Below are 25,525 nucleotides of genomic sequence, written 5' to 3'. Positions count from 1 at the left end.
CTGCCAGCAGCCGAGGGTGGCAGCGTGTCCTGCAACCAGCACAGACTGAAAATAAACATTTCTGACCTGATTTGACTCTTACATCACTCAACCCCTCGTGGACACATTCTTGCCATAAATCCCGGCCCTGTGAACGGGATGGGATACTTGAAGTCCCAGGATAGAGCAATGCACCCCAGGGTGCTGCTGCAAAACCTTCAGCAACCAATCATCAGCTGCAAATCAGCTCAAGCCCCTCAGCAAACCTTGGCTGACAACTCATGAATGGAACAGCAGGGGATTTACTAAATAAATTGTGCTGGGAGTAATTGATCTTCATTAAAATACCCTCACACAGGCAAAGCATCCCTCCAAGGGGCTGGAGGAACCTCAGGGTGAGGTGCCCGGTGCCTTCAGTGTTTTGCACCCTGCAAGAGCATGAAGAAATGCCAAAAACATGCAGAACCTCGATAAGGTCAGCGGGGAGGAAATGTAGCTGAAATCCTTGAGTTTCATAAGGGGCCGTGACAATGGGCTGGAGAGCTGCCAACTTTCCTTTCACGCACCGAGTGACAAGTGTGCTTGGAAACTTCAGGCTCTCTGCAAAGAAAAGGGCTGGAAGGAAAAGAAATGTTGGAGGAGAGAGTTTTGGAATGGTTTTGCTGTAAGATGGTGAGAAAGGTCCCTTCTAGCACGGCCAAGCTGAGGCAGCCTTTGCTGATGCCCAGCCCAGGACGGAGCAAAGGAAATAAATATGAAATTCAAGAGCAGAGGAAAAACACAATGTTTCTAAATAAATATTTAGGCTTTTCTGTAAACTCCCTGCTGCAATTGCTTCCATCACATCACTTTTTGCATTTCAAAGTTGAGATTTTCAATGCAAATACTGCTGAGCAGCCAAGCAGGGCCTCTGGTATGTTCCAGGGCATGGTAGGGGTAAGAGCACCCTCTGCTCTGCTGGGACCTGCCACAGGTTTGGCTTCTGGGGAAATCCTCAGTCCAGCTGGAGGGTTGGATGGAGGTGAAAATCCTCTGAGGAATTTGCTCAAGGAAGTGTTCAGATGAAGCTGTGTCCCATCCCTAGTGGAGATGGGGAGCTGTGAGGGCTACAGAGGTGATCACACCACTACAAAAGGCAGAAAAAGTAGCATATTTGGGAGCTGAGCTCTGCAGTGGGTTTGTGCCCTAACTGGGGCTGCAGAGATCCAGCTTCAAAGCCCCAGTGAAGCATTTGGGCCCTGGGGGGATGCACAGATCACAAAATCCTCCCTGAGCTCCCCCACTGGGGACCCTGGGTGTCCCCAAAGGTGAGCACAGCCAGGAATGGCCATGGGGCCACCCCTCCCCACCACTCCCAGCAGGGTTAGGGAGTCCTTCCCAGGGCAGCAAATAGCATCCCCAGCCAGAGCAATTGACATCTGCACAGGTCACCAGCTTTGCAAAGCGTTCAGGATTTGCATTTCATTAAAATTGAGTGTTAGGAAAATCAAGGCAGCCAGTTCCTTACTGCAGTTGGGCCAGGGCGAGGTCCAGTGGTGGGACCTGTGTGAGGGAAAGAGCAGGGATAGGGAGGACAAAACCCCCACATTTTGTCTAGAAGAGGCTGGAGAAGGGCTGGGACCTGGGGATGCTGAACGTGGCCAAAGCAAACACCCCGGACACCTCACAGAGAGAGTTGGGAATTGTCGCCTCCGCTCTGACACAGAATTTGTATATGGAAAAAACATGCCAGGCCCATGACACCAGAGCTGCTCCATCTGGATAAATAGTTAACTGAGTAGTCAAAATAGCCAGTGCTATAAAACAGCTGCTGGGACAGGAGACAGCAGCAGAAGCACTGCTGGAAAAACGGGATGGGAGGAAGGAAGTGATTGAGCGAGAGGATGTGCCAAAGGAGAACAGGGAGCAGGCAGCACCATGGAGCCCTGGGTGAGCCAAGAGCCTCCAGCACTGCCAAGGCACAGCAGTAACCCCCACCAGCCTCCCCCAGGCTTTGCTGAGCCTCTTCCCTGGAGCATCCCAAAAAAACAATGCTGGAGAGGGTGCCCATTCTCCTGGCCCAAGCACTGGTACCCAGCTCATGCCTGGGTGTCTCACAGCAGTCAAGGGGGGCACAGCAGAACGTCTGGACCAGGGGTCCTGCAAACCTGCTCACAAGGAGAGCTGAAAGCAGGAGAATGAATGCAGAGAGCTGAATGCAGGGTGGGAGGTGATTCTGGACCTGCTGGAAACAGAGGAAGATCTCACACAGGAAACGCTGCACATCCCACCCTGGGCAGGATGTCACACATCACAGGGCATGGGTGCCCTGAAAAGGGCTTTAAAGGAGGCACTGGCCCTTTTACATCCTGGCTGACTAGGCAGAGCCTAGTCCTGTTGACACACCTGAACCACCTGACACACCTGAACCAGCTCCCTACACCTGCAAGCCTGGCCTAATTTCCTCCACTGCTGCACAGGGCATGGTGGCACAAAAAGGGAAGGTTTCCAGCAGAAAGCTCATGGATACTGAGGTGTTTGTCCCACAATCCACCCTCTGCACCCCATGCAATCCCCCCAGCCCTGGGTGAGGGATGACCTGGGAGCCAGGGGTGCCATCAGGAGCAGTTTCCCCATGGCTGGGACAGAGGACACCCCTGGCCAGTGCTCCCAGCTGTGCTCATTGCTCACTGTGCCATGGGCCCAGCACCTCAACATCAGCTGTTCCCAGCACATCCCCAGGGGAGGCTCGTGCTGCTGGGGAGGGGCTGGAGCTCACCCCCAGAGCCCTGCAGCAAAGCTCCTGATGGGAATAACTCTGCAGGGTGAAAGGGATGGAACCTCTCCAGGATGCATCACAGCAGGCTCTGACAGCAGCAGCAGAGTGGCTGGGGTTGGGGTTGGGGTTGGGGTTGGGGTTGGGGTTGGGGGGGGGGGGTTGACTCTGCAGGAGTCAAAGAAGATTTTGGGAAGGAAAGGGATGACAAGCACTGTGGCTCTGGAGCCACTGCCCTGGGGATACGTGTGGTGGCACCAACTTTGGGAAGCAAAGTGCTTGTGTCCACCTTGCTGCAACCCACAGAAGACCTATGGGGACAGCAGTGCTTCAATGAGTCCTTAATCCCAAAGGAAAACCCCAAGAGAAGGCTGGATGTGGCAATGATATGGTGCCACATGATTGATGAAGAGCAACTCCTGAGCCTGCAGCCTTCCCAGGACCTCTCCCATCCCTCCCCTCTTGCCTGTTTCTCCCACCATGGGCAGGGATGTGAACCATCCCCTCCAGGGCAGGGAGAACACCTGGAGCCATTCACACACCTGGAGGGATGTTACAGGGGGAAAACACACCTGTGTTCACCCAGCCAGAGATGGGTTGGCAAAGGGAGAAGATTTTCTTTTCAAATGCTATTTGCACGATCTCAAGGTGTGACCTGCAGCACTCTGTGTTAATTATCTCTAATTGCTTTACTCAATCCCAGCAGTGCCTCTGCTGGGAGCAGCAGATGCTCCGGGTGGGTTTGAGCACGGCAATAGGAAGTGGCAGATGGCTCCAGTCCCCAGAACCAGGCAGCACAGGATGGATTAAAAAATTATTATAAGATTTATTAACCCTTCAAGAATTATTATTCTATGATACAGCTGGAGAAACAGGGATGAGGACTCGCTCTGAAATTTCCCAGCTGGTAAAGGCCCAAAATGTCAATGTTCCCAGGAAAAATTAGGGAATAAACCCAGTTGTTCTTCTTTGGCCAAAACATCATATTTCTGCAAAGTCACTTTGTTTTCTTTGTGATTTGTCAAAGCTGGTAACAGAGTGCAAAATAAAACAAATTATTTCCAAACAAGAGTAACTTTACAATAAAAAAAGTGTAAATATTTGTACTGACGGAGTGAAAAGAGCTGCTCCAACACTTTCAAGATCTTCCCTAACCCCAATTTCCCCACCCAGCATGTTTTGCTTTAGTTTTTACAAGGAATCAACAGTTGGAGAAAGCTTTTGGATTTTCCAGTGGAAAAGAGCTGGAGGGACACTCTTCCTACAAGTTCCGCCAATTAGCGCCTGGCTCCCCAACCCGTGGCTGCTGTGAATTTTCCACTGCTGGAAATCTTAAATATCAAAACTGGATGTTTTCCTCCAAGACAAATGGGACCGTGCACAGGGCAGCTGACACCACCCGCTGCTCCCTGCAGCCCTCAGGCTTACAGGAACGTCCAGCTGCGCGTGACCCATTTCTCCTGGAAAAGCCCATTTTCCACCCAACAGCAGCTTGGTTTTGTCTGGCTGTGGGACAATGAGCAGGGGGAGAGCCAGGACATCTCTGAAATCCTCCATCTGTTCTCCTGCCCTTCCTGCCTGTGCACGCCAGCTCTGCTCCGTCCCTCCTGGAGCAGCTGCCCAGATGTGCCTGTGCTCCAGATGTGCAGCATCATTGCAAACCTGCAGCAGTGCGTCCCCACAGAGCTGGAATTTGGGGCATGACTCATGTTATAGCTGGAATTCCAGGCAAGACCTGGCAGCTGGAACACTGTGGCAGGGTCAGAGCGTGCACGGGGAGTGCCCAGCACAGGGGCAGATGAGGTGCAAGGCCACAGCGGTGTTGCCAAACCCAGTCTTGTTTCATTAAGAGCATTGAAGGGCATTTTTTTCCCCTTTTAAAACTATAACCCACGCACCACACACCAAATACCTCCCATTAATCAGAAATACAATTTCCAACACATTAAATATTTAGAAGCCATGCCAAAGCAGCAGGACAATAGAGAGCAATAGCATTCAGGGGAAGTAAAGAGGTCTCATTTAATTGTACTGTTGCACAAAAGCAGGGCCAAATCCTGGGAACTGCCCCTTGCCCCAGCCCCTCCTTTTCACCAGCACCATCAGGTGTCTGTGCCCAGCTGGAGTTGTGCATCCTGAGATGTCTCCCTGCTCTTTGCCAGCATCACTTTGGGTGCCAGGAGGAAGCGTTGGGGCTCTGCCCCAGGGGGTTAAGCCTTGCAGCCCGGGGCTGGCTGGCTCTGCCTGGCTCTGGAGCATTCCCGGAGGTGTCCCGGGATCCTGGTGATCTTGGTGAGTCAGCAGCAGCGAGTGTTCCTCAGCCATGGCGAGGAGCAGAGAGGGAGGCAAAGAGAGTGGATCCTGTGGTGTTAGAGATGGGATCAAACCTCAGCTACATCTGGAAGGGGAAGAAATGAAATGTGGGAAGACAAAAGCAGGATTCATGTGGTCAACTCACCCTGAAAAGGTCACAATGAACGCTCTTTGCTCACAGAATTGCCCTTGAAACCCATCGCCATCCAAACCTGGTGCAGCAAAAACACCTTGCAAATGAAGGCCAACTTCCCCTGGGTAGTCTCCATCTCTGGGTGTTTTCTTCTGGGAGCACAACAACCACAACTCATGAATGTGGAATATTTTCCTTTTTCTAGTGTCTCTAAAAGGCAGTGCAAACCCTTGGGAAGGCTCCTGGTGCCAGGGAAAGCAAATTCCTTTGGGGGAAAAGCCTTTCTCCCCACTGTGCTGAACCCAGGGCCTCGGGCACTCGGGCACTTTCCAGCTGCCCAAGTGGACACATGAGGTTGATATCCCAAAAGCACTGATTTGGGGGAGTTTTATGCATGACGAGAGAAGAATTCAGTAAGAAAACCTCGTGATGCATCTGCAAAATCTCTGCTGAGGGGCCATGGGGACATCACCATTCCTGACCCTTTCCAAGGAAACTGCTCCACCTGGGGACCTGGCTGCAAACACCATCCCCAGCCCTGCTCCACACAGTAATTTTAAGGGTAATAACCAGAAAACAAATCCATACCAAGGGGCTGAGCAGGCTGCTTTGAGCCCAGTGCCTGCAGAAAACTGATCCCAGGGGAGCAAAGAGTTTCCTTAATCAGCAAGGGTGAGGAGGGCACAGGACCAGGGCAGGGCTTTTCTCAGGATTTTTATTTAAGTGGCAGAGAAATCTGACCGCAACAGAAAGGAGCTGGAAAAACAAACAGGTGTGTCCGGCAGCAAAGGGGCCGTAGCTATAGCAATGGGACAGGCCCTGTTGACAAAAGGCTGCACAAAGGACCTTCTTGAGAGATTAAAAATGGTTTATGAGCTGGCAGGGTTTCCAGGGAAGGCGCCGGGGCTGGATCACTGCCGTGGAAAAATCAGAACGGGGCACATGCACTGAGCACAAATCTGCCTCCTGCAGCATCCCCCGGGGCCAGAGCCAAGCTGGGGTTTCTCAGCAGCTCATGGAAATGTGTGGCTGTGCACAGGGCTGCTCCATTGCTCCCAGCAGCACTGCAGGGTCCCAGCTCTGCAGCAGGCACCCCAAAGGGATGGTTTATTATGGTTTATTTTGGGCATCACCCAGCTCTGCTTGTCAGATGCTGCTTTTCCTGTTACCCTCTGCAGCTGCAGCCTGGGGCTGCTGCTCTCCGGCCTGTAGAGGTGCCCAAGGTTTGGGTGGGGAGCACAGATGCCCTGCCCAGTGCTTTAGCTGGACACCACCCTCAAGCCTCCCTTGCTCCCATCCCAGGCACCTGCAGTGGGAGAGGTGAAATGCTGCTGCTGGGTTCTGCAGCTGTTGCAAGAGCCCTGGTGGCAGCACCTAAAGCAAAACCATAAACAACAGCAGGTCAGCCCAACACCCATCACACGGTGTCCAGAGGTGCAGCACACTTAAACAGCCCCAGGCTCCTGTCTTGCCTTGTTTCTTCTGCAGCCCCTGCAGAAAGTGAGGCTCTGGTGCAGCAAAAACCTCCTGGGAGGTCCAGCAGCCAGAAGAGACATGTCTGAGGCAGGAGTGTGGCTGTGCCACCAAAGAGGAGCTCAGAGGGTCAAACTGCAGAGCCAGGCTTTGGAGCCAGGAGCTGTTGGGGGTGACTGGTGGGACACCACAAGCAGCTTTTGCCCAGAGAGATTCACACTCAGGTTGAGTTCTGACATAGACAGGGGGTCCTGAATGGCCAAGTGGAACAACTGCTCACTGGCTGGGGCTGAGCTGCAATTTAATTTTTTCTGGCTTAATTTATCTGAAGCTTTCCAAAGGACTAGTTTGTAATTAAAGCCAAGGATCAGTTGCACTGACAACTTTGTGACCTCATGTACAGCCACTCCACTCCACAGCAAAGAGGAAAAGTCTTAAAAGGAAAAAGTCAGAGATTGCCTTGGGCAGATGATGGACCACTGGCACTGCCCATGGTGGCATCGTTGCTGTGCCCATCAGGGTTATAAAGGGCTGATGGGTCACTTGTGTGCCACGAGCCACATTCTCAGGAGGCAACAAGCTGCCACAAACCAGGGAGGCCAGGGCTGCCACAGAGAGCTGGTCCCGGGGTAAGGTGAGGGATAGGGTGCTGCTTTCTGGGGGAAATCTGGAACTCCCCCAGGGAATGCAAACTCCTCTTTCGCAGGAGTCCGGGAATGAAAGACGTGTTGCAAAAGGCAGAGCCGTCCCCGCAGTGTCGCACACGGGGATTGCGGCTCGGAGAAGCCTCAGAGCTGCTTTCAGCCAGGGAAGCTGGTGCATCTACGGCTACCCCGGCCTGCAGAGCCCGGCAGGACCCCGCAGAGCCCGGCAGGACCCGGCAGAGACCGGCAGGATCCCGCAGAGCCCGGCAGGACCCGGCAGAGCCCGGCAGGACCCGGCAGAGCCCGGCAGGATCCCGCAGAGCCCGGCAGGACCCGGCAGAGCCCGGCAGGATCCCGCAGAGCCCGGCAGGATCCCGCTCCCAGCGGGCAGCGCCGGCAGCCGCTGCGGGCCGGGCAGCCCCGGTCTGTGTGCGGCTGTCCCTGTACAGAACAGGCGTTCCCAGCCCCGGTCCCGGTCTGTGTGCGGCTGTCCCTGTACAGAACAGGCGTTCCCAGCCCCGGTCCCGGTCTGTGTGCGGCTGTCCCTGTACAGAACAGGCGTTCCCAGCCCCGGTCCCGGTCTGTGTGCGGCTGTCCCTGTACAGAACAGGCGTTCCCAGCCCCGGTCCCTGTCTGTGTGCGGCTGTCCCCGTACAGAACAGGCGTTCCCAGCCCCGGTCCCTGTCTGTGTGCGGCTGTCCCTGTACAGAACAGGCGTTCCCAGCCCCGGTCCCTGTCTGTGTGCGGCTGTCCCCGTACGGAACAGGCGCTCCCGGCCCCGCACGGCACACGCTGTTCCCAGCTGGCGAAGCTCCGCGCTCGGCTGCCTGGCGAGAGCTCGGGGTGCGCTTGAGGGAACGAGATGGGAGGAAACCCGATTTTAGTGTAGGGAAAAGTCTCCAAGCGCAGCAGCCACTCAGCCTGGAGAGCGCCGGCACCACGGCTGTCCTGAACCTTCGCTGCACCCCATAAAGGGGCATCGAGCGTTGGAAAAAAGCAGGGGAAAAACCCCAAGGATCTGGAGGGATCTTTCTTGTGCCCGTCTAACGCTGGTTTTGGCTGTGAGGAAGCCTCGTGGAGCAGAGGAATTGCTACAGTGCAGGGCAAGCACAAGCACAGGGGACAGGCACTGGACATCAGGCCTCGCTCCTCATCGTGGATATTCCCCCTCAATTCTATTAATTAAAGACAAGCTATTACTGCCCAGCAGCAGCTCTGCTGGCACTAAGCATTGTTAGTGCAAAAGTGAGGAGAGACTTGCTTTACTGTCAGAGAGGCTTTGAGTTTCTGGTAAATAAAGCAACTCTTTTCAGCTCCCCAGGTCCTGCGCCACAGGATTGCCTTCCTAAGGAGCAGGCAGGAGCCAGAGCAGCAAGCACAGAGCACACCCTCCCAGATGCCATCACCTCTGAAGGGGCCGAGCCATCTTCTGCAGAAAAATAAGGTGGCAAAAGATCAAACACATCACGGTGTATTTTGAAACTGAGAATTGAGTGGGGGGAAAAAATGATGCTGTTTAAAATCCAGTACTGTATCCAACACTGACCCCACACAGGATGAAATTTTCCTTTTAAATATTAAGTCACAGTAGGAAGGAACAAAACCAAAAACCAAAACAAGCAAACAAGCAACCTCCCTCTTCACCCCCACCACAAGAAAAAAACATTGGTGGGGAGAAAAGAGCCCAACCTGCTGCTCAGGGGAATAAAAATCCCAAGGTGGGAGTGGGGAGATTTCTGGGAAACCATTGACATTTTTGATGAATGAGCATTCTGTGGGTGGTTGATGTAGAGGAGAAGGGTAAGAAACACAGACATGATTTATTCTTGAGCAAAATGATGAGACTAAAGGTCTCCTGACTCAACACTTCTCCTGACTCAAGAATTCATCTTTTTGTTTTCTGCCTTTGCAGATTCTGCTGGATGCCAGGGAAAGCCACGCGATTTGCGCACTTCCCATCAACAGCACGGTCTGTTTAGGCTCCAAGGCAACAAACCCAATTTAAAGCCTACCTTTAAAAGCTGAACTAGATGTGCCTAAGATTACACCTTAATTCCATATTTAACTTGATCCAAGATAAGCACAGTGATGAACTGAAGCCCCAGTAAATGTCTACCTACATACGCACATTGAAGCGTTATCATAGATGACTTATTGGAGAGGAAAATCTGCACAGGACACTTTTGCTGATTAGAAAGTATAAAATACTAAGTGGGAGCATTTCCTGTGATTCCTTAGGTGTTTTGTTGGTTCTTAGTGGTTGAGGGTTAAAACCTGTGGGTGTCTGAAAGGTGGTGAGGTCAGAAGTCCAGCCCACAACACAAAGGTGTGTAAAAGATGAGAGAATCATGGAATAGGATTGGAAAGGACCTTAAAGCCCATCCCATCCCACACCCTGCCATGGCAGGGACACCTTCCACTATCCCAGGGTGCTCCAAGCCCTGTCCAACCTAGCCTTGGACACTTGCAGGGATGGGGCAGCCACAGCTGCTCTGGGCAGCCTGAGCCAGTGTAAGGGGAATGACTCATTATACAGAGCTAAAAAGAATTTAGTGTGGCCTTACCAACACCTACTGGATGTGATGATCCACCTGGGAGGAGATGCCAACAAAGTGTTTTGGAAATGAGCCTCATTTGGAAATGAGTAAGGGAAGCTACCACTGACATTTGCGGGCATTTCAATTCACATTTCCTTAGGTTTCACAAAACTGACTTTTCCCATGCAACGCAAGTTTAAATATTTGTTATTTGCACTGCAAATGTTAAGAAAAAAACCCTCCAAAATGCAATAAGATTTATGCAGTAAGATTATGGAAAGTCAGACAGTAAAGTGGGGAATGGAAAGAAACCAGCTGAAAAAAAATTCATTGCTGTTGTCAGAAAAGGATTAGAAGGAAAAACTCCCCAGCCAACTGCTCAGCGCTTGTGAGGAAAGACCCCATCTTTGACACAGACCAGTTATCTCTTCTCCCATGCTCCCTAAATCCAAATATTGATTCTTTTTATATTCAAGGAATGGGAAATTCTAAATGCTAAGTACCACTACAAAACTGCCCAAGATTCCCATCTATTTATCAGGAATGCTTGTGGATGTTTCCATCTGGAGGAAAAAAGAGTTTGGATTTTTTTTCCCAAGTGTTTATTCCTGCATACCCATGTGTGAGGCCCACTGCAGTCTGGGCTGGAGCTGGGTACCAGGTTTTTATTATTTATTCTTTCTTAGGAAAAAATCAGGAAAGATTTTACTGCAGAATAGACCTGATTACATTAGCCCTGACCGTCATGGAAAGAATGAGCTTTAATCTCACTTCCTTCACCTCTTATTCACAGTGGATTTCTCTCTTATTCACTTGAATCAGGGTTGACTACTTTGCTTTAAAAGCAGAGGTGAGGTGGTTCAGACTTCAGCTCCCCCCTACAAAACCCTGGATTTTCCCTCTTTTTCCAGGCTACGTTACCAACAGATATTCTTTGTTCCAGTTATTATCCAGCCTGGCCTCCTGGTCCAGTGCTGAAAACCAACCTCTTTACATATACTAATATGTTTTCCAACATTCTAGAGCTTTCCCTAAAGGCCAGCTCATGCTTTTCAAGGCTCCCGTGGCTGTGGTTTTGTCCCCTGGAATCAGGAATTATGCTTGTCCTGGTGCTTCCCCAGCAGACTCAACCTAATTCACTTCAGGGGGATTCACCATTGAAAAGGGGAAGGAGTAAATCAGATTATTGTGAGTTTTTCTGACCCAGTGTGCCCAGATTTTATAGCAGGGTATTCCAGGGAGTTGCAGTCATTCCAGGTTTAAAATGGTATAAACAAGCAGGTGTTTGTGAAGGTACAAAACCCACTGGAAACACCAGACCTGAGCTGGGCTGTGAAAACACAGGGATTGGCCCAGTTCTGTTTTAAACACAGCTCAGCCTTCTCCTAAAAGCAGATTTTTAAAAGGTCACCCACCTCTAAGCTAACTTGCAGCCTACTTTTGATCTCTTGGAAGAAAAACAGTCCTAATGAAGCTGACCTGAAAAGCAGATCCAAAGTGCTATGGATGTGCCCTCTGTGACATTCCAATGCCTGGCTTCATGCTACATTTCAGAGCACTTACACTGAGTTTTTTCAGGTTTATCAGCTGAAATCTCAAACCTCAGGGAACAGTCCTCGCTCTCCCACACCCTCACAATCCTATTATTTATTTGTGTTTAATAAAATTTCCTAATTAGACCATTCTCCAAGGAAACAACTTGCAGCTTTAGGCAAATACAGGAAGATGTTGACTTGACACAGCCCTTTCCTCGAGCCAAACCCAAGGCAAACAACCTTTTCAATTAAACCCACTGGAGCAGGTAGGCACAAGCACCTCTGCTGATAAACATCACTAATTAGAATCAACACCTATTAATACAAATCTCAGCTTTGCAGGAGACATCTGAGGCCTCCAGATGTGTGTTTCAGGTCTCAAAGTAAATATACACAGGCACTGAAACCAATGGATATCCACGGGAAAACTGAATTTTTAGGGTAAGGCCACTGGAATGTAAACAGCAGGGCTGGAATTTAAGAGATGACTCCAGAAGTCTGGTTCCTGCATAGCTTGATGTAATATCAGATATTTGCCAACCACATGAGGACAAGCAGGTTTGCTTACAGGCATGGAAAATGAGGATTCCTAAGAAAAACCCTGGATCTCACTACAAACTCCAACATTAAACATTCAGTGAGGAGAGGAGAAAAATAAACAAAAAACAGACACCGTGTTGTACTTTTTTTGATTTTATAGAATTTTTACAATATATTTCTCTTCATTTGCATATTTTACCCACATCTGTAGCTTTCTTTTTACATGTTGAACTGAACTGGAATAAATCTAAAGGTCTGATATATTTTAAACAACTGATAAAAATTGCAAAGTAGTAAACCCGTAAGAAAAGAAATTATAAAACTCTCGGTTTTAAGTGTTTAATGAAAGCAAGTCAAATGTATCATTAGGAACAATATGATTTGTTTTAAACACATCATAGGTGATTCAGGCAGGACAATTTTTTTAGTCTTTCTTATATTAGGCACATTTTTTTCAGCATACCTGTTTTCCAGACAGTTTTATACAATTCAATAGCATCATTCACATCCACTTGGAACTTCTGCATAATTTTCAAAATGTGATTGATCATGAATATTCATTATTGGTATTCTATTCCTCTTTCTTTAGAGCTACCAGAAGGAAAAAAAAATAATCAGTGTTTCTTGTCTGTTAAAAAATCCATAATTAATGATTTGAGTTATAAGGCAGCAACAGATTCAGTGTCAACTCAGGTCACAGTCCTTCAGTTCCATCTAGTGGGTAGAAATTATATTTAGTGGACACTGTTCCTAGACAGTCCTTCAGGGCAAGACTGACTCACGAGGCCAGTCACTGCTGGTAGAGTAAGTCGAGTGGTAATGCCTAGCAAGGAATTCTGGCCACTCCTGTGTCATCCTTGCAGCCTCATGTCTTCATCCAGGAAGCAAAAAGGACAGTCCAACAGAAAAAAACATGACTGTGACAGAGCTGTGACAGGTTCTATGAATGGTTTATTTACAGTCTTCATCCCTGATGTGAGAAAAGAAAAATCCTTCTTTGACTGACGGGGCAGATGTCAGCAGCTGCAGAGCTCAGCACAGCAGCCCAGTGCAGATCCATGATTCCTCAGCCATGGATGCCCACGGAGGCAGTGAAGAGGAAAGTCCTCCTGCTCCAGAGAAGCAATTTCCAAGGGCTCACCTGCCCCATCCACATGACTCCCTAACATCAGCTTAGGAACATCTCCTTTTGGTGGAGCAACTCCCCGTGCCCAGGATCTGTTCCAGCAAGGACAAGTTGTGAAGCAGCTGGTTCCCCAGGGATCTCTGACAGCCCTGCAGGGAGGCTGCAAACTCAAACACCTTGTGTGGGAACAGAATGATCTGTGCATTAAAGGTACACCACAATCTTGATAATTCCCTTCCCATCCTGATGTCTTTCAGGAAATCAACTCATGATGCTCAAGGAGGGCTTTCAGAGCAGCATCTCTGCTTCCTTTCAGTCTTTCACAAATAGTACACTTTTTCTGAATCCTGGCATTCTCATTTGCTAAGAGAGCCACTCCACTCCTGAAAGCCTGGTGCTTCCTGGTCTTCAGTTTTAAGTCTTTCAAGCAGAATAATCCCATTCTGATTCAAGCACTCGCTGTGCACTCACCTGGCCGAAGAGAAGTCAAAACAAAACTCTACAGCACAAGAGGCCATAAAAAAATCCAAGGGATGTATTACTGCATGTTTCCCTCTCAGAGGGAGATTGGGCCACCCTTAAACTCCAGCCCCAGCTGAGAAGACCATCAGTTCAGAGCACACTCCCCAGAGCAGGGCTCCTGTGCACTGGTGGTATTTGGGCACCACTCACATTTTGGACAAGCAGGGTCAATGAATACATTTCCTTCTGACAGAGCCACTGCTTTATACAACTTGCATTCAATTACTATTAGAGCTTTTGGCTGCCTTTTTTTTCCTTTCTCCAGTGTTGGGGTGAAGAAGCAAAGAAGAAAATATTTAGAAGTAATCTGAATTTATAATTGACAACACCAGCTCTAAAAACTGTGCAATGGTGCACAAAATACACCCCCAAATCTTTCTGTATTCTTTTTAACTCTTTGGAAAGGGAATAACCAATACAGGTGTGCAGGAAGAAAGCCAATTTATTGCAGCATAGAAGGTCTGCAATTCATTCCATGTGCATTAAGAGAAATGTGGTTATTGCTCTGTAAGATAAGAGTGGATTGATCATTAACCCCACCCTGAGTGCTGGGAGTCTGGGTTCCCAACATTGCCAAGGACCTCCTAAGCCAATAATATCAAAGTAACTGAAGGAAAAAAATTTCTTCTCATAATTTCTTGTAAAGATGTGATTTTTCAGAAACAGGTTAAGTTCTTCAAGTCTTCATATCACCACTGCCTTGTGACTGAAGGCCAGCCTTTGCTCTCTGCACTATAATAATGGACTATTTGGAATAATACATTGGAGATAAAGCAAGGAAAGAACAGGTGACCCAAAAAACAGGAGAAACATAAAGCTCTTGCACGAGGATGCTGTGAAACTGGAATCCTTCAACTGCTTTGCAAATCACCCACAATTTGTTTTACAGCCTGTAGTTTAGTAAGAATTGAAATCCTTTTCCTTGGGAAGTAGCCTTCAAAGCAAAAATGACAGGATTCAAGTGTGGGCCATTGCTGCAGCAGCCACCAGATTGTGGTTTGCCTGTTTCACTCTGAAGATGTACAACAGATGCTGCTGATGGCATCACCCCAAGTTCAGCACTATTTTTTGAAGCTGACACATTTCATAGATCAAGTTTCCTCAGGAGCAGATGATACAAACATGGGGGCCCTTCCATTCTCATACTTCAGCTACCTTCTTTACTTTGCTTCCTCTGAATAAAAAACAATATTGTTCTGTTTACTCTAACATGCTACAATATGTGCATACATAACTGTAGGCGACGCATGAGTTACTTCAGGATGTGCTTTGTCGTTGAAGTGCGCTGTTACTTTTACAAATTCTACATCAAGGTGGAAGGAAGGAAGGCTGCAGAGTGCTCATACACTGAAGCTGAAGGAACTCCTCCTGAATGGAGTTAAGATGTTTGTTCCCATGTCCTATGGACAAACTACTCTATCCCATGCACTCCGGCCTGAGCCAGTATTAAACATTCCAGAAACTTGTTGATTTGTTTGGATAATTAATGGCAAGGCTGATAGCAGCAATGTTTTTCAGGGCCTAGAAGAGAAAAGGAAAAACAAAGTCACACCAAATATTCTCCTCAAGGCCAAAGTGTAAAGAAATCATATGAAACTAAACAGAAAGAGCAACCTAGAATCATGGACTGGTTTGGGTTGGGAGGGACCTTAAAGGTCATTTCATTCCACCCCCTGCCATGGCAGGGACACCTTCCACTATCCCAGGGTGCTCCAAGCCCTGTCCAACCTGGCCTTGCACACTTGCAGGGATGGGGCAGCCACAGCTGCTTTGGGAAGCCTGTGCCAGGGCCTCACCACCCTCATAGAAGAATTTCTTCCCAATATCAGAGAAAAGCATTTGTGCAGAGTTCACTCACAACTTTCAGAGGTCTATCAAGGTACTGTAATGGCCAAGTATATTAATATCTCTTTTATAAACTCCACTGGGCAATGAGAAATCATCCAGTGTCTGCCAGAAAGATCCCAGACCCACCCAGCCCTGGGGCTGTGCAATCCTACCTGTGCTGTGCAGCGATGAAGATGATCTTCAGTATTTAAGGCAAGCAAATACTCCTGTAGAGATCCAAGCTCCTGTGGCCAGAAAACATGCAATGAACACCAATGTTTCTACCAAAGGTGATATTCTACTAATTGACATTAAAATGCTGATCATTAGAGTCTCCAAGAACTGCACACCAGACTCCCCCAAACTAGAGCACAGTTTGTGATCAAAGAAATGAGCTCATGACACTATTCATATTTAAAGTTCAAAACCACCTCTATGAAAAGCACATGAAAATACCTTTAAATTAATTATTAAATCAGAATTGTTCTCAGAATAAACAGTGGCTTTAGGGCCTTAACAGTCACGACTATCACTTAAAGTCCAATGATGGATAAGGTAACAGAATTCCCCTCTAATTAGAACTTGCTGCCACACTCCGTGAGTGAAAGTTGTTAATGTTTCTGTAGCTCTGAGGGATAAAGGAAAACTGCATTTAGTGTAACACTGAATTCTCTGTCATTCCCAGCACTGAGGAAAGGAGGGATAGAAACAGAGGAACTGCTTACAGTAACTCTGTTTTCTGTCACGAAGAAGAGTTCTGCCAGTGCACGATGAAGAGGAAGGAGAATACCAGGCTTGGCTGAGTCGTGACATGAGTTGTTTTCCATGTGGGTGAAGAGCTGCCAAAGTGGCTTCAATAAGGTGAGGTCACAGTCCCTGAGAAAAAAAGTAATTTAAATGAAATTGTGATGCAATAGTGAGCAGCCACCATGCCCATTTCTGGGATTGGGAGGGGAAACCAAACCAAATCAAATTTAAGAGAACAAAACAATAAATTTGTGACAGTTAACAATTTAAAAAACCCACTTTGCTAAATGCCCTTGCATCTAGAAATACTCATGCCATACACACATAAGCTTAAAGACACATATCCCTTCTAAAATCCAATTACAGGCTTAGTGGTACAACTAAAAATAATAATTTAGAACTTACTTACTTTACAGAGAATCAGATCATCACTTCAGGTTATTATTTCATCCTTACCTTAATTCTACAGTATAACTAATACAAAGAGAATAAATTTCTAGAAGATTACTTGAAATCTACCTTTGTTCTGTTTTAAAATGACATTTGGATTCATTAGACTTCTTTAAAGGCCAGCAAAGAAGAGAGAGCAAAACATTCCTGCTATCAAAACACTGTAAATTGCATCTGACAGTCAAATTAAGAAAACCTGCTTCAAATCACAGGGTTTTTTTTGCTTCAAAATAGTATCAGTTTAGTGCCTTTTTGTTGCCTTGCCCTTTGCCCCAGTGCAGGATGTGGAGCAGTGCACTCACCCCTGGCTGCTGCACTGCACTATCTTCAGGAGCAGGTGGATGGCCTTGAGGCGCTGGTGACCCGTCTGGCGACACGCCACCCCCACCTGCCACTCCCAGATCTTGGCCAGAGGAAGGTGAGGAATTACCCTTTCCTCAGACAGCATCTGCTTTAGAATTTCAAACCCTGGGAAAAAAGAAAATTCAAACAGCTGTTCAGTTTTGTAGGGACACATTCTGTTCATATAGTCAGTTTTCTCCATGAACCAAATACTGCAAGCCAGAAATACTGAATTAAAATACCAAACAAAAATCTGAGATAACCCTAGATTACATCCTGATGTGGTAACTCTTTTCTGAGGCAAAATGTATATAAAAATTAGAAAGAACCATATCCAAAATTAATTTTTTGCCCAAACAAGGCAAACAAAAAAGGGCCCTCCCTATTATATGACATGCAGTAGAGTTTTGTTGATAGCAAATAATCCACCAGCCTCAATTTCATTAAAAATATTTAAACTCTGAAATAAGCTAACAAAACCTCTTATGCTAAAAATTAGACCCTGAATCATCCTATTTTAATGGATAACCACTTTTGAAAAATGCAATTACCATTATTTCTGTTTCCAATTACAGCATCCTGGAGTGTTTACTAAATACTCTGTGTACTTACTGTCATATAATGAGATTTTGGATGCAAATTACATTATTATAATTGTAATCTCCAAGTCTCTGTGAAGATTATGTGTTTCTACACCAAAGTCACAGGAAGTAAGAGACATCATTTGAGTTTCAACTTGAACAAAACCGATCACGTTATTTCTAAGACACTGAATGCAAATTGTAAGTCAAGGAACAGGGATAACCACAGGTCTCTCAAAGCTCAGCAAAATTACTAAAAAAGGCCCTTTTCAATACATTCTGAGCATCTCTTACCTGTCTGAAACCTTCCCAGATGACCTGCTGTCACTGTAAACTTATAGCCCCACTCAGTGTTGCTCATGTCAGAAGTGAATCGGTAGTAGAGCGTGTCTCCTGTGTGCAGGGAAGGAAGAAAGCCCACATTACTATCTTCTGAGTTAGCTTTGCCATCTCAAATACAATTTAAATGAAAAGTCTGAAATTAGTTAATCCTAGATGTCTTTGTTCAAGAGAAGTGGTCTTTTATTTTTTGGTAACTATGAAACACAAAGAACAGGTGACAAAGAGGAGGCTGAAGCAAAACCCACAATAGTTTTCCCTGTCTAAAGATACTGGATAGGAAGGACAATGTCTTTTACATTTTTGACAACTAAATAGAAGAAATTAAAGAAACTCCATATTCTGCACACATAACTTCACTTTTCCAACTGTGTGACTAGATCAGTTATGGTTTATGAAACTAGAACCCCTATACAGGCAGCCAAATTCTTTATACAACACCTGAATTCACTGGACAAAAGGTTCAAAATATATGAAATTAGAATTTTTACATGTCAGAAAATTAAATTGAACATTTTTACTCCAAGGAAGAGAACTGTTAAACTTAATCACTTTAAATAGAAGGACTATCAAAACATTTGACCACTTTACAATCAGGCAAAAAACATTCAAAAGGTTTTTGCCATTGTGGCATCTACACCTTCAGAGATAAATCCTTGTAGTTGGCTGTAACACTACACAAAACATCTATTTACCTGCTGTGCTCTGTAATACCAGAGCTGTTAAAATAACTTTCTGCCCTATGAAAAAGTCTGTTACCCTGGGACAAGCAGGCCAGATTTCATTGGGAAGCAGAATTTTTGAAGTTTCATGAGCAAGAAAATTTTTGAAAAAATTTTTTAAGATTTAAAATGAAATATCTATAAAAAAAATTCCCTTTTTATCATGAAATGGAGAGAGTGTTCTCTCCTACTCATAGGAGAAAGCCCTTCAATCAAATGAAAAGCCCAGAAGCCTTCAAATGTCTGGTTTCAGCTAAAACCTGCTGGAACCAAGAACCTTAATCCAGACAGCCTTGGTTGGAAATGAATTTCCACAAGGTGAAACTCAAGTTTCACAGCCAAGGCTGCTCTAAACAATGAGCTTCAAAGCTCAGCTCTTTGGCAAACCTTGGCAACTATTAGGGATGAAAAAGAAGACAGATAGAATTTCAAAAAAAACTAAAATATTTCTACAGAACACACATCTGCTCTTACCAAGTACTTTGCAACCCAAAACCAGCACCTTGTAACCCAAACTGGTTTGCTAAGAAAGTTCCTAAATCTCTTTACAGGTGCTGTCAGTCCTTGGAGTCAAGAGCTTCCTGCAGTGCCCCAATGCTCAGTGAATTAAACCAGTTTAAAATCAGAAGCAGGGGACTGTGCAGTCCTTGAGCTCTCTGGCATTTGCTCCTCACTGTGCTCTTACAAATGTGCTGTGAGATTCCAGAGAGCAGCTGGCAGTCAAACCCTGGGCTCTTTCCAGCTGTGCTCTGTGGCACCAGCTGGAGCCAAGGTGCTGGCACTGGCTCTCTTTGCTCAGAGCAGCAGCAGAGCACGGAGACAGAGATAAGCATATCTTTTATTTTTTTAAACAAAAAACATGCTTCCTGTGGAAAGTAAGACAAGGCATAAACAATGTAAGTGAATACTGTGCAGAACAAGGACTGTGTTGGAACAGAATCAAGATCAAATTTGTTTCCAGTAGCTGAGTGCATGCTTTGACTGAGTGGTGGAAAGAAAAGGTCACAGCACAACAACAGATAAGCCACTTTGCAGAAACAAATGCAAGAGCAGCATGTCAGAGCAAACAGAGTGGGACAAGGAAAGGACTGGCTTTTTCCCTACACATCTCAGGAACATGCACATTTAACTCATCAGGAGTTTCTCTGAGGAGTCCCAGCCATATCCTATATACCCTTGAATCAGTCATACTCACCTGGAAGCTCGAAGTCAGTCCATTTCTGTGGAGACCCACTGAAGCTGTGCCGGTCCTGCTGGAAGTCACTGCTGCTGGACATGAGCAGCTCATCACAGCCCTCCTCTGTGTTGCACTGGGAGTCAAACTTGATGGAGAGGTAGATAGCACCAGGAATGTGAACTTTATCCTGAGAAATAAACACAGCAGCTTTGTGTCCTGTCACACTGTACTGCCCACAACCCACTTAACTTTCACTATATAAACAAAGGAGATATAAAAAATATTACAGCATCTCTGTGAGTTTTTTACTTTGATATTTTTACCCTCAGTTAATTTAACAAATGTAAAGCGTGGCCTATTGTTCACATTAGCTGTTAAGCATGTCAAATGAATTGTCAGCAATGCTTTCCTTTTTCAAAAGCAGTAATTGTTGCCGATATTGATCTCGCTGCCAGAACCTAAGGGGTTATATGCATTTTAGAAATAAAAATCAGAAGAGTCAAGCAGCAGGGAAATTAAAAATCCCAAGACCCAGAGGCAATAATTACTTACCAAACTATATCAGAAAAATGCTATCAAACAGTATCAAGAGAAGAAAATCAGAAACTGTTTGTGTCAGGGAAAGAGTCTAAAATGAGAAATACAAGAAAAAAGACACCACTCCTACTTTCATCTAAGGGAGGAACAGGCCAACTGAAACAAATCTTTGGAAGGAAGGGTAGAAACATTTCTTCATTAAGGCTTTGAAACCATTAACAAATCTGATCTGCCTCAAATACATGCACAGTAAAACCAAGTAAGTTATGCACTTTTCATATGATTGAATTAGAATTACATTCAAGTGCCCAATTGAACACATTGCTTTGCAGGGCAAGGCCTGAGCTATCTGACATCAGCCTTTTCCAAGCAAGACTGAACAGACTTCACAGGTGCTTCAAGCACAGAAGTCAGTCCCACAGATACCCACGTGGAACTCTGAGAGGCTTCTGCTCCAAGCCCTGGGTGATTCCTGCTTCAAGTCATGCCTCTAATCTATGCCTGCCCTACCTCGAAGTTGGTGTTGTTGTTGTAAGGGTGCTGGGATTCCCGCATCTGCACGGCCATTCCTGGCTCCTCCATGAACTGACAGGCTGTCAGGGCCATGGTTCCCAGCATACTCTCCTTGCACCCATGCAGCACTTTCTGCAGAATCTGGGGAGAGAAATGTCATGGAAATATAATCTGCTGTCAAAAGAACATTTACAACTGTACATTCTGATGGCTGACATGAGTCATGTCTAGCCACACAGTATTTTGGAAGAGGGACTCAAGGAAGCAGCAAGAAACAAGATAAATTCAAAAATTATGCCTGCAAGCGTCATCTCCATAAGCACAAAAGATTTCACTCTGTCTTCTGTTCTAGACCTTTCATTCTTTATTTGATAAAAACATGACAGATATTGGCCATGTCTCTTCACACAACTGCTAGAATCAAGGCTAATCCATAAAGTAATTAACAAGAAACTAAAGCTGTAATCAAGTGAGATAAACAACTTTGTTAACATACTAAACAGGCTCCTTTACCTTCTATACACACAGGTATTGATTTGAATAGAATATGTCATATATTTCAGCCTTCAAAAAAAAATACAACTCTGCATAAGAAATTATAAAGTATCAATTAGATGGCTGAAATTTTGAAAGCAGCAGATACAAGTTCAGTGCGTTTAAAACTACCTAAAAATGTCCTTTAATCTATAAGGACACACTAAAATAATTCAGAACCACCTGAGTCTCCTTTTTTCTTATTTTTGTAACAGTGCATAAAAGCCCTGAATCCAGGAATTATGTTACTTGAGCTCTTTCAGGTCATCAGAACAACTAATTAAGGCCATGTCTTCACCTGTCATCTCCTAACTCCTCCTATAAAATGTAATACACCAGCTCAGGCCAGCAGGTTCATCTCCAGATCTGCCAAAAACTGATTTCTTGGGAAAAGGGGTTTAAAAAGCAAAGGCAGCATGTAGCAGTTCCCTGAATGCCCTCTTTGCCTTGCACTTGCAGAACAGCCTAAGACAAAGGCTAGGTTTTTGCATTTAATATGCCTTAATAGATTTTATTCTATCAGTTCATCCTGCCCTTTTCTGAACCCATTAAAATACGCGGGGGCAACAATTTCCATGACTTACTGTGTCAAGAGCCTGTTCTTTTGGTTTGTTTTGGACCTGCCACTTATTACCTTAATCTGACACTCCTTTGTTTTCTTACTGGGAGGGCCAGTGAATAATACTTGCTCTTAACTTTTGCATGCTATTTACTGCTTTAAATCTACAGAGAAAAAGGAACAGACTTTTCCATTACTCCTTCTCCCTCGATGTCCCACAGGGGAAAGATCCAGAATGAAGAAAATCAGTTGGTTCCTCATACTGAAGTTATTCTGTGGCTGTAATAATCCCTGCCATTCTTTTCTAGGCCTCATCCAGTGGTACTGCATTTATTTTAATTTTTTTTATGAGATGAGGGAGTCACTGCAGTCCAAAAGAGTGCATAGTATTGGTTCAGTGGCATATCAATGCGTTCTGCTTTATTTTTCATTCCCTTTTCGAAGATTCCCAGCACTTGATTTGCTTTGACTGCTGTGCAGCCTTGAGCTGACACTTTCATTACAACATTCTATTGTAGTTCCAAGATCACTTCCACCACCAGCTCATCACTGGAGTAGCAGGTATTACAATATACACATTGAGATCTAAGAACAAGCAGCTTTTAAAAGGCACTGCCTATTTTACCAATTTCTCTAGATTACCAGCTATATGGTCTATTTTCAAACCAGACTGCCTATTTTACCAGTTTCTCTTTCGTAACTGAAAGAGCTCTCTCTACACAGCTAGTTTTTTCATTTTCTGTTAACAAGACCAGCACATCAAGACACTGACAGATTCCAACCGTTTTTTCAGAACTAATTTAAATTTTGGAGTTTCAATTTAGTTGAAAAAAGGAACTGCAAGTATTTCTGTTACTCAGAGTCTCATGGCATGTGGGCACAGGTTTTGTTCACATGCCTAAGTGAAATCCACTTACTTTTTCCCATAGCTGCTTCTCCTCTAGCTGCATCAGCATGTCCAGGATGTATGTCATATGGGCTGGGCCACTGAGATCTAGGATTTCCTCATTTATTGCCACATCATCAGGCCACTCAGCTAACAAGGATGCCAGCACATGCCTGGCATACAGAACTGCAATTGCCTCATTGACACGATACAGGTAGTCCCTGACAGCCTTTTTACTCCTGGAGTCCAGCTCCTTGTGCAGGAGAATGGAGCTCTTGGTGCGTCGCTGCTTGGCATAGCTGAGCTGCAGGTCACTCTCTGTGTTGGTGATGAGTTTCTGGGCAACAGGATTGGTTTCTTCTGTTGCTTTATCACAGAGTACAGGCTTTGACTGCAAGAAGAGAAATGCAAGTTGGAAAACAGGCCGTCAATAATTTACTGCCTTATGTTTGGATATGTGACCAGTCAAACTGCAAGCTGAATTTACAAATGAATTTGTCAAAAACCTCACAGAAGTGAGATTTCTCACACAGCTACAGATTTCCTGAGAAACATCGTTTATGTCTACACACCTCACTATACACTGATGCATTTGTGGAAACAGCAGTTAGAACTCTTAACCAGAAGTGTCAACTGAAGCTCACCTACAGAGGTAAAGCTACCAAGTACCCTGAAATGAGGCAAATTGGGAGGGACTTTTGGAGATCACTTGGTCCAAATTTGACTTAAGGCTGAGATAACTTCAAAATCAGGGCTTTGTCCAGTTAGGTTTGGACAATTTCCAGGCGTGGGTATTTCACAGCCTCTGTATAAGCTGTTGAAAAGCCTATTTTCTTTCTTATAATTATGTGAAACTGCTTCAGAAAGCTCCTTCCCCTTTCCTATGCAACTGTTAAACAACTGTGCTGGTGACACCACACAGCCAGGAGTGAGCCCTCAAAATAAAGCAGAGCTGTGGGACCCTGTTATTGAATGCCAAACCCAAAGCTTGCAAGTGCAGTGTCTACAAGGTAGATTCATTGCTTCCTTGTTCTGCTGAACTTACTGTAAGATAACAATGATATGCTAAAGCAGTAGCATGGCATAAGCTTACAGCAATGAGATAGAATCTCTCTTGTGTCAGGGGAGGAAATTACAGCCTGCAATCACAATTTGTTCTCCTGATCTGGGAATCAAGTTCTTTCACTTCCTTAAGGAAGGAATAACAAGGAAGAAATACTTGCTTCTTGTATCTGTTCATTCATTTTGACATAAAACATTGATAACAGATTATTTCATATGTATAAAAAAAAAATTTCTCAGGTTTGAATGCCAAAATTCATTATTTTCCAACTGTTCCTTTTTGTAGAGGTGTCCATACCAAACAGGGTAAGATGATCATATCTGTATCCACTGCCTTGGAGCTCTGCTCCTCCAGCCTCAGGCGTTTGCTGGGCTGCCACTTCTGAGCCAGCGTCCGGATCCTCTCATCCGTTGTGATCACATCCCCATCAAACCTTCACAGAGGCAAAAGAAAATCAAAAATACACAAGTGTGTTTCCAAAGTAATGCAAACTCCATTAGGGCAATTAAATGCAAATTAAATTGTCCCACCTTCTGTTTTGGAAAGATTAAACTCTGCCTATTTTTATCGTGTTAACTGTTCCCCTGTTTTAACAAGCCAAAGGATTTAAATGTTCCAAAAGCACTCATTTCTGTGAGAACATGGTGTCTCTCTGAGATGCTGTGAGTACCAGAAGCCACATGTGAGCTCTTGACTCTTCCTCAGTTCACAGAATTCAGAGCTTAATATGGGAGCTACCACATAGAAAAGAGCATGTGATGTGTTTCAGAAGATGGTGACTTTCTTCCATAAATACTACTTAGGAGGAGTTTATTTCTTTACTTTTTCACACATGAAAACCAAATCTTATCCTTGGAAGAATTTCTATCCAGCACTGAGAGGATTTTAGATTTTCACCCACCACTTTTCTCTGCTGGACCCAGAATTTCACATACCTCTTTTGAACTTCCAGGAAAAAAGATTCTGTTCTTTTCATCTGCAGCTCATACATGGCTCGAAGAATGTGGAGAGGTGCATTAAGTGCATCGTGGGTCATCTGAGCAAGGAGCAAAAAGAAATTTAAAAATCCCCAAAAACACATTAGAGGGGGAAAAGAAAGTAACCTAATTTAAATACCAGGAAGCATATTTTGGTGGCTTCATCCAGGCCCTCCAGAGGATCAAGTTTGTTCTGCTCTAATTCAACAGGACCAACAACAGGCTGCTCCACATCTTGATCTTGTTCCCTGTCTTCCAGTTCAGTATCCTCCTGTTCAGCTAGGGAACTGATATCTTGCTTTGAGGAATACAGCATTATTGACAAAATCTACGCAGAAAAAAGAGTATGGTGTGACAGCTGTAGGTATTATTAGTTTATTTGCAATCAGCATCTTAGAGGAACATTATCAGACCAGGACAGTGCTTAACACATGCTATTTTACAACGAAGCACACCTAAAAATAAAAAGACAACCCCAAAACACAAAATGAAACCATTTCCCACTTCATTAATGAGTTACACCTTCCACGCTGCTGCAAAGACAACTTCAGTGATTGGCTGAAAGTGCAAAGAAGTTGAGAAAGTAATTATTTAACCATTTCAGTGCACCAAAGATTTGAAGATTCCAAGACAAGAACAGAGCAAAAGTGGCCATCACCAGAATGCCAGTGATGCCCCTACACACCCTTGTCCTTTGAAAACAGCCCATCATAG

The 25,525-nt window shown here is 45.4% G+C and overlaps 1 protein-coding gene across 1 annotated transcript in view; it reads right to left on the bottom strand.

The window, feature by feature from the left end:
* Positions 1-12,046: 12,046 nt before the first annotated feature.
* ZZEF1 (zinc finger ZZ-type and EF-hand domain containing 1) overlaps positions 12,047-25,525 on the bottom strand; it is a 56,551-nt gene continuing 43,072 nt past the window's right edge. The window contains exons 45-55 of the mRNA XM_053961056.1: positions 24,951-25,139; positions 24,770-24,870; positions 24,132-24,267; positions 22,803-23,162; positions 20,790-20,933; positions 19,761-19,929; positions 17,799-17,897; positions 16,884-17,049; positions 16,110-16,260; positions 15,558-15,629; positions 12,047-15,078 (exon numbers count right to left, since the gene is read on the bottom strand). Of these exons, the coding sequence (XP_053817031.1) occupies positions 15,004-15,078; positions 15,558-15,629; positions 16,110-16,260; positions 16,884-17,049; positions 17,799-17,897; positions 19,761-19,929; positions 20,790-20,933; positions 22,803-23,162; positions 24,132-24,267; positions 24,770-24,870; positions 24,951-25,139 (1,662 nt within the window). The 3' untranslated portion in view covers positions 12,047-15,003. The remainder of the gene's footprint in view (positions 15,079-15,557; positions 15,630-16,109; positions 16,261-16,883; positions 17,050-17,798; positions 17,898-19,760; positions 19,930-20,789; positions 20,934-22,802; positions 23,163-24,131; positions 24,268-24,769; positions 24,871-24,950; positions 25,140-25,525) is intronic.

This window comes from Vidua chalybeata, chromosome 20 (genome assembly GCF_026979565.1).
Source record: "Vidua chalybeata isolate OUT-0048 chromosome 20, bVidCha1 merged haplotype, whole genome shotgun sequence".
NCBI classification, from domain to species: Eukaryota; Metazoa; Chordata; class Aves; order Passeriformes; family Viduidae; genus Vidua; species Vidua chalybeata.
Note: the sequence above shows the minus strand (reverse complement) of the source record. Positions and strands in the feature narration are given on the sequence as shown.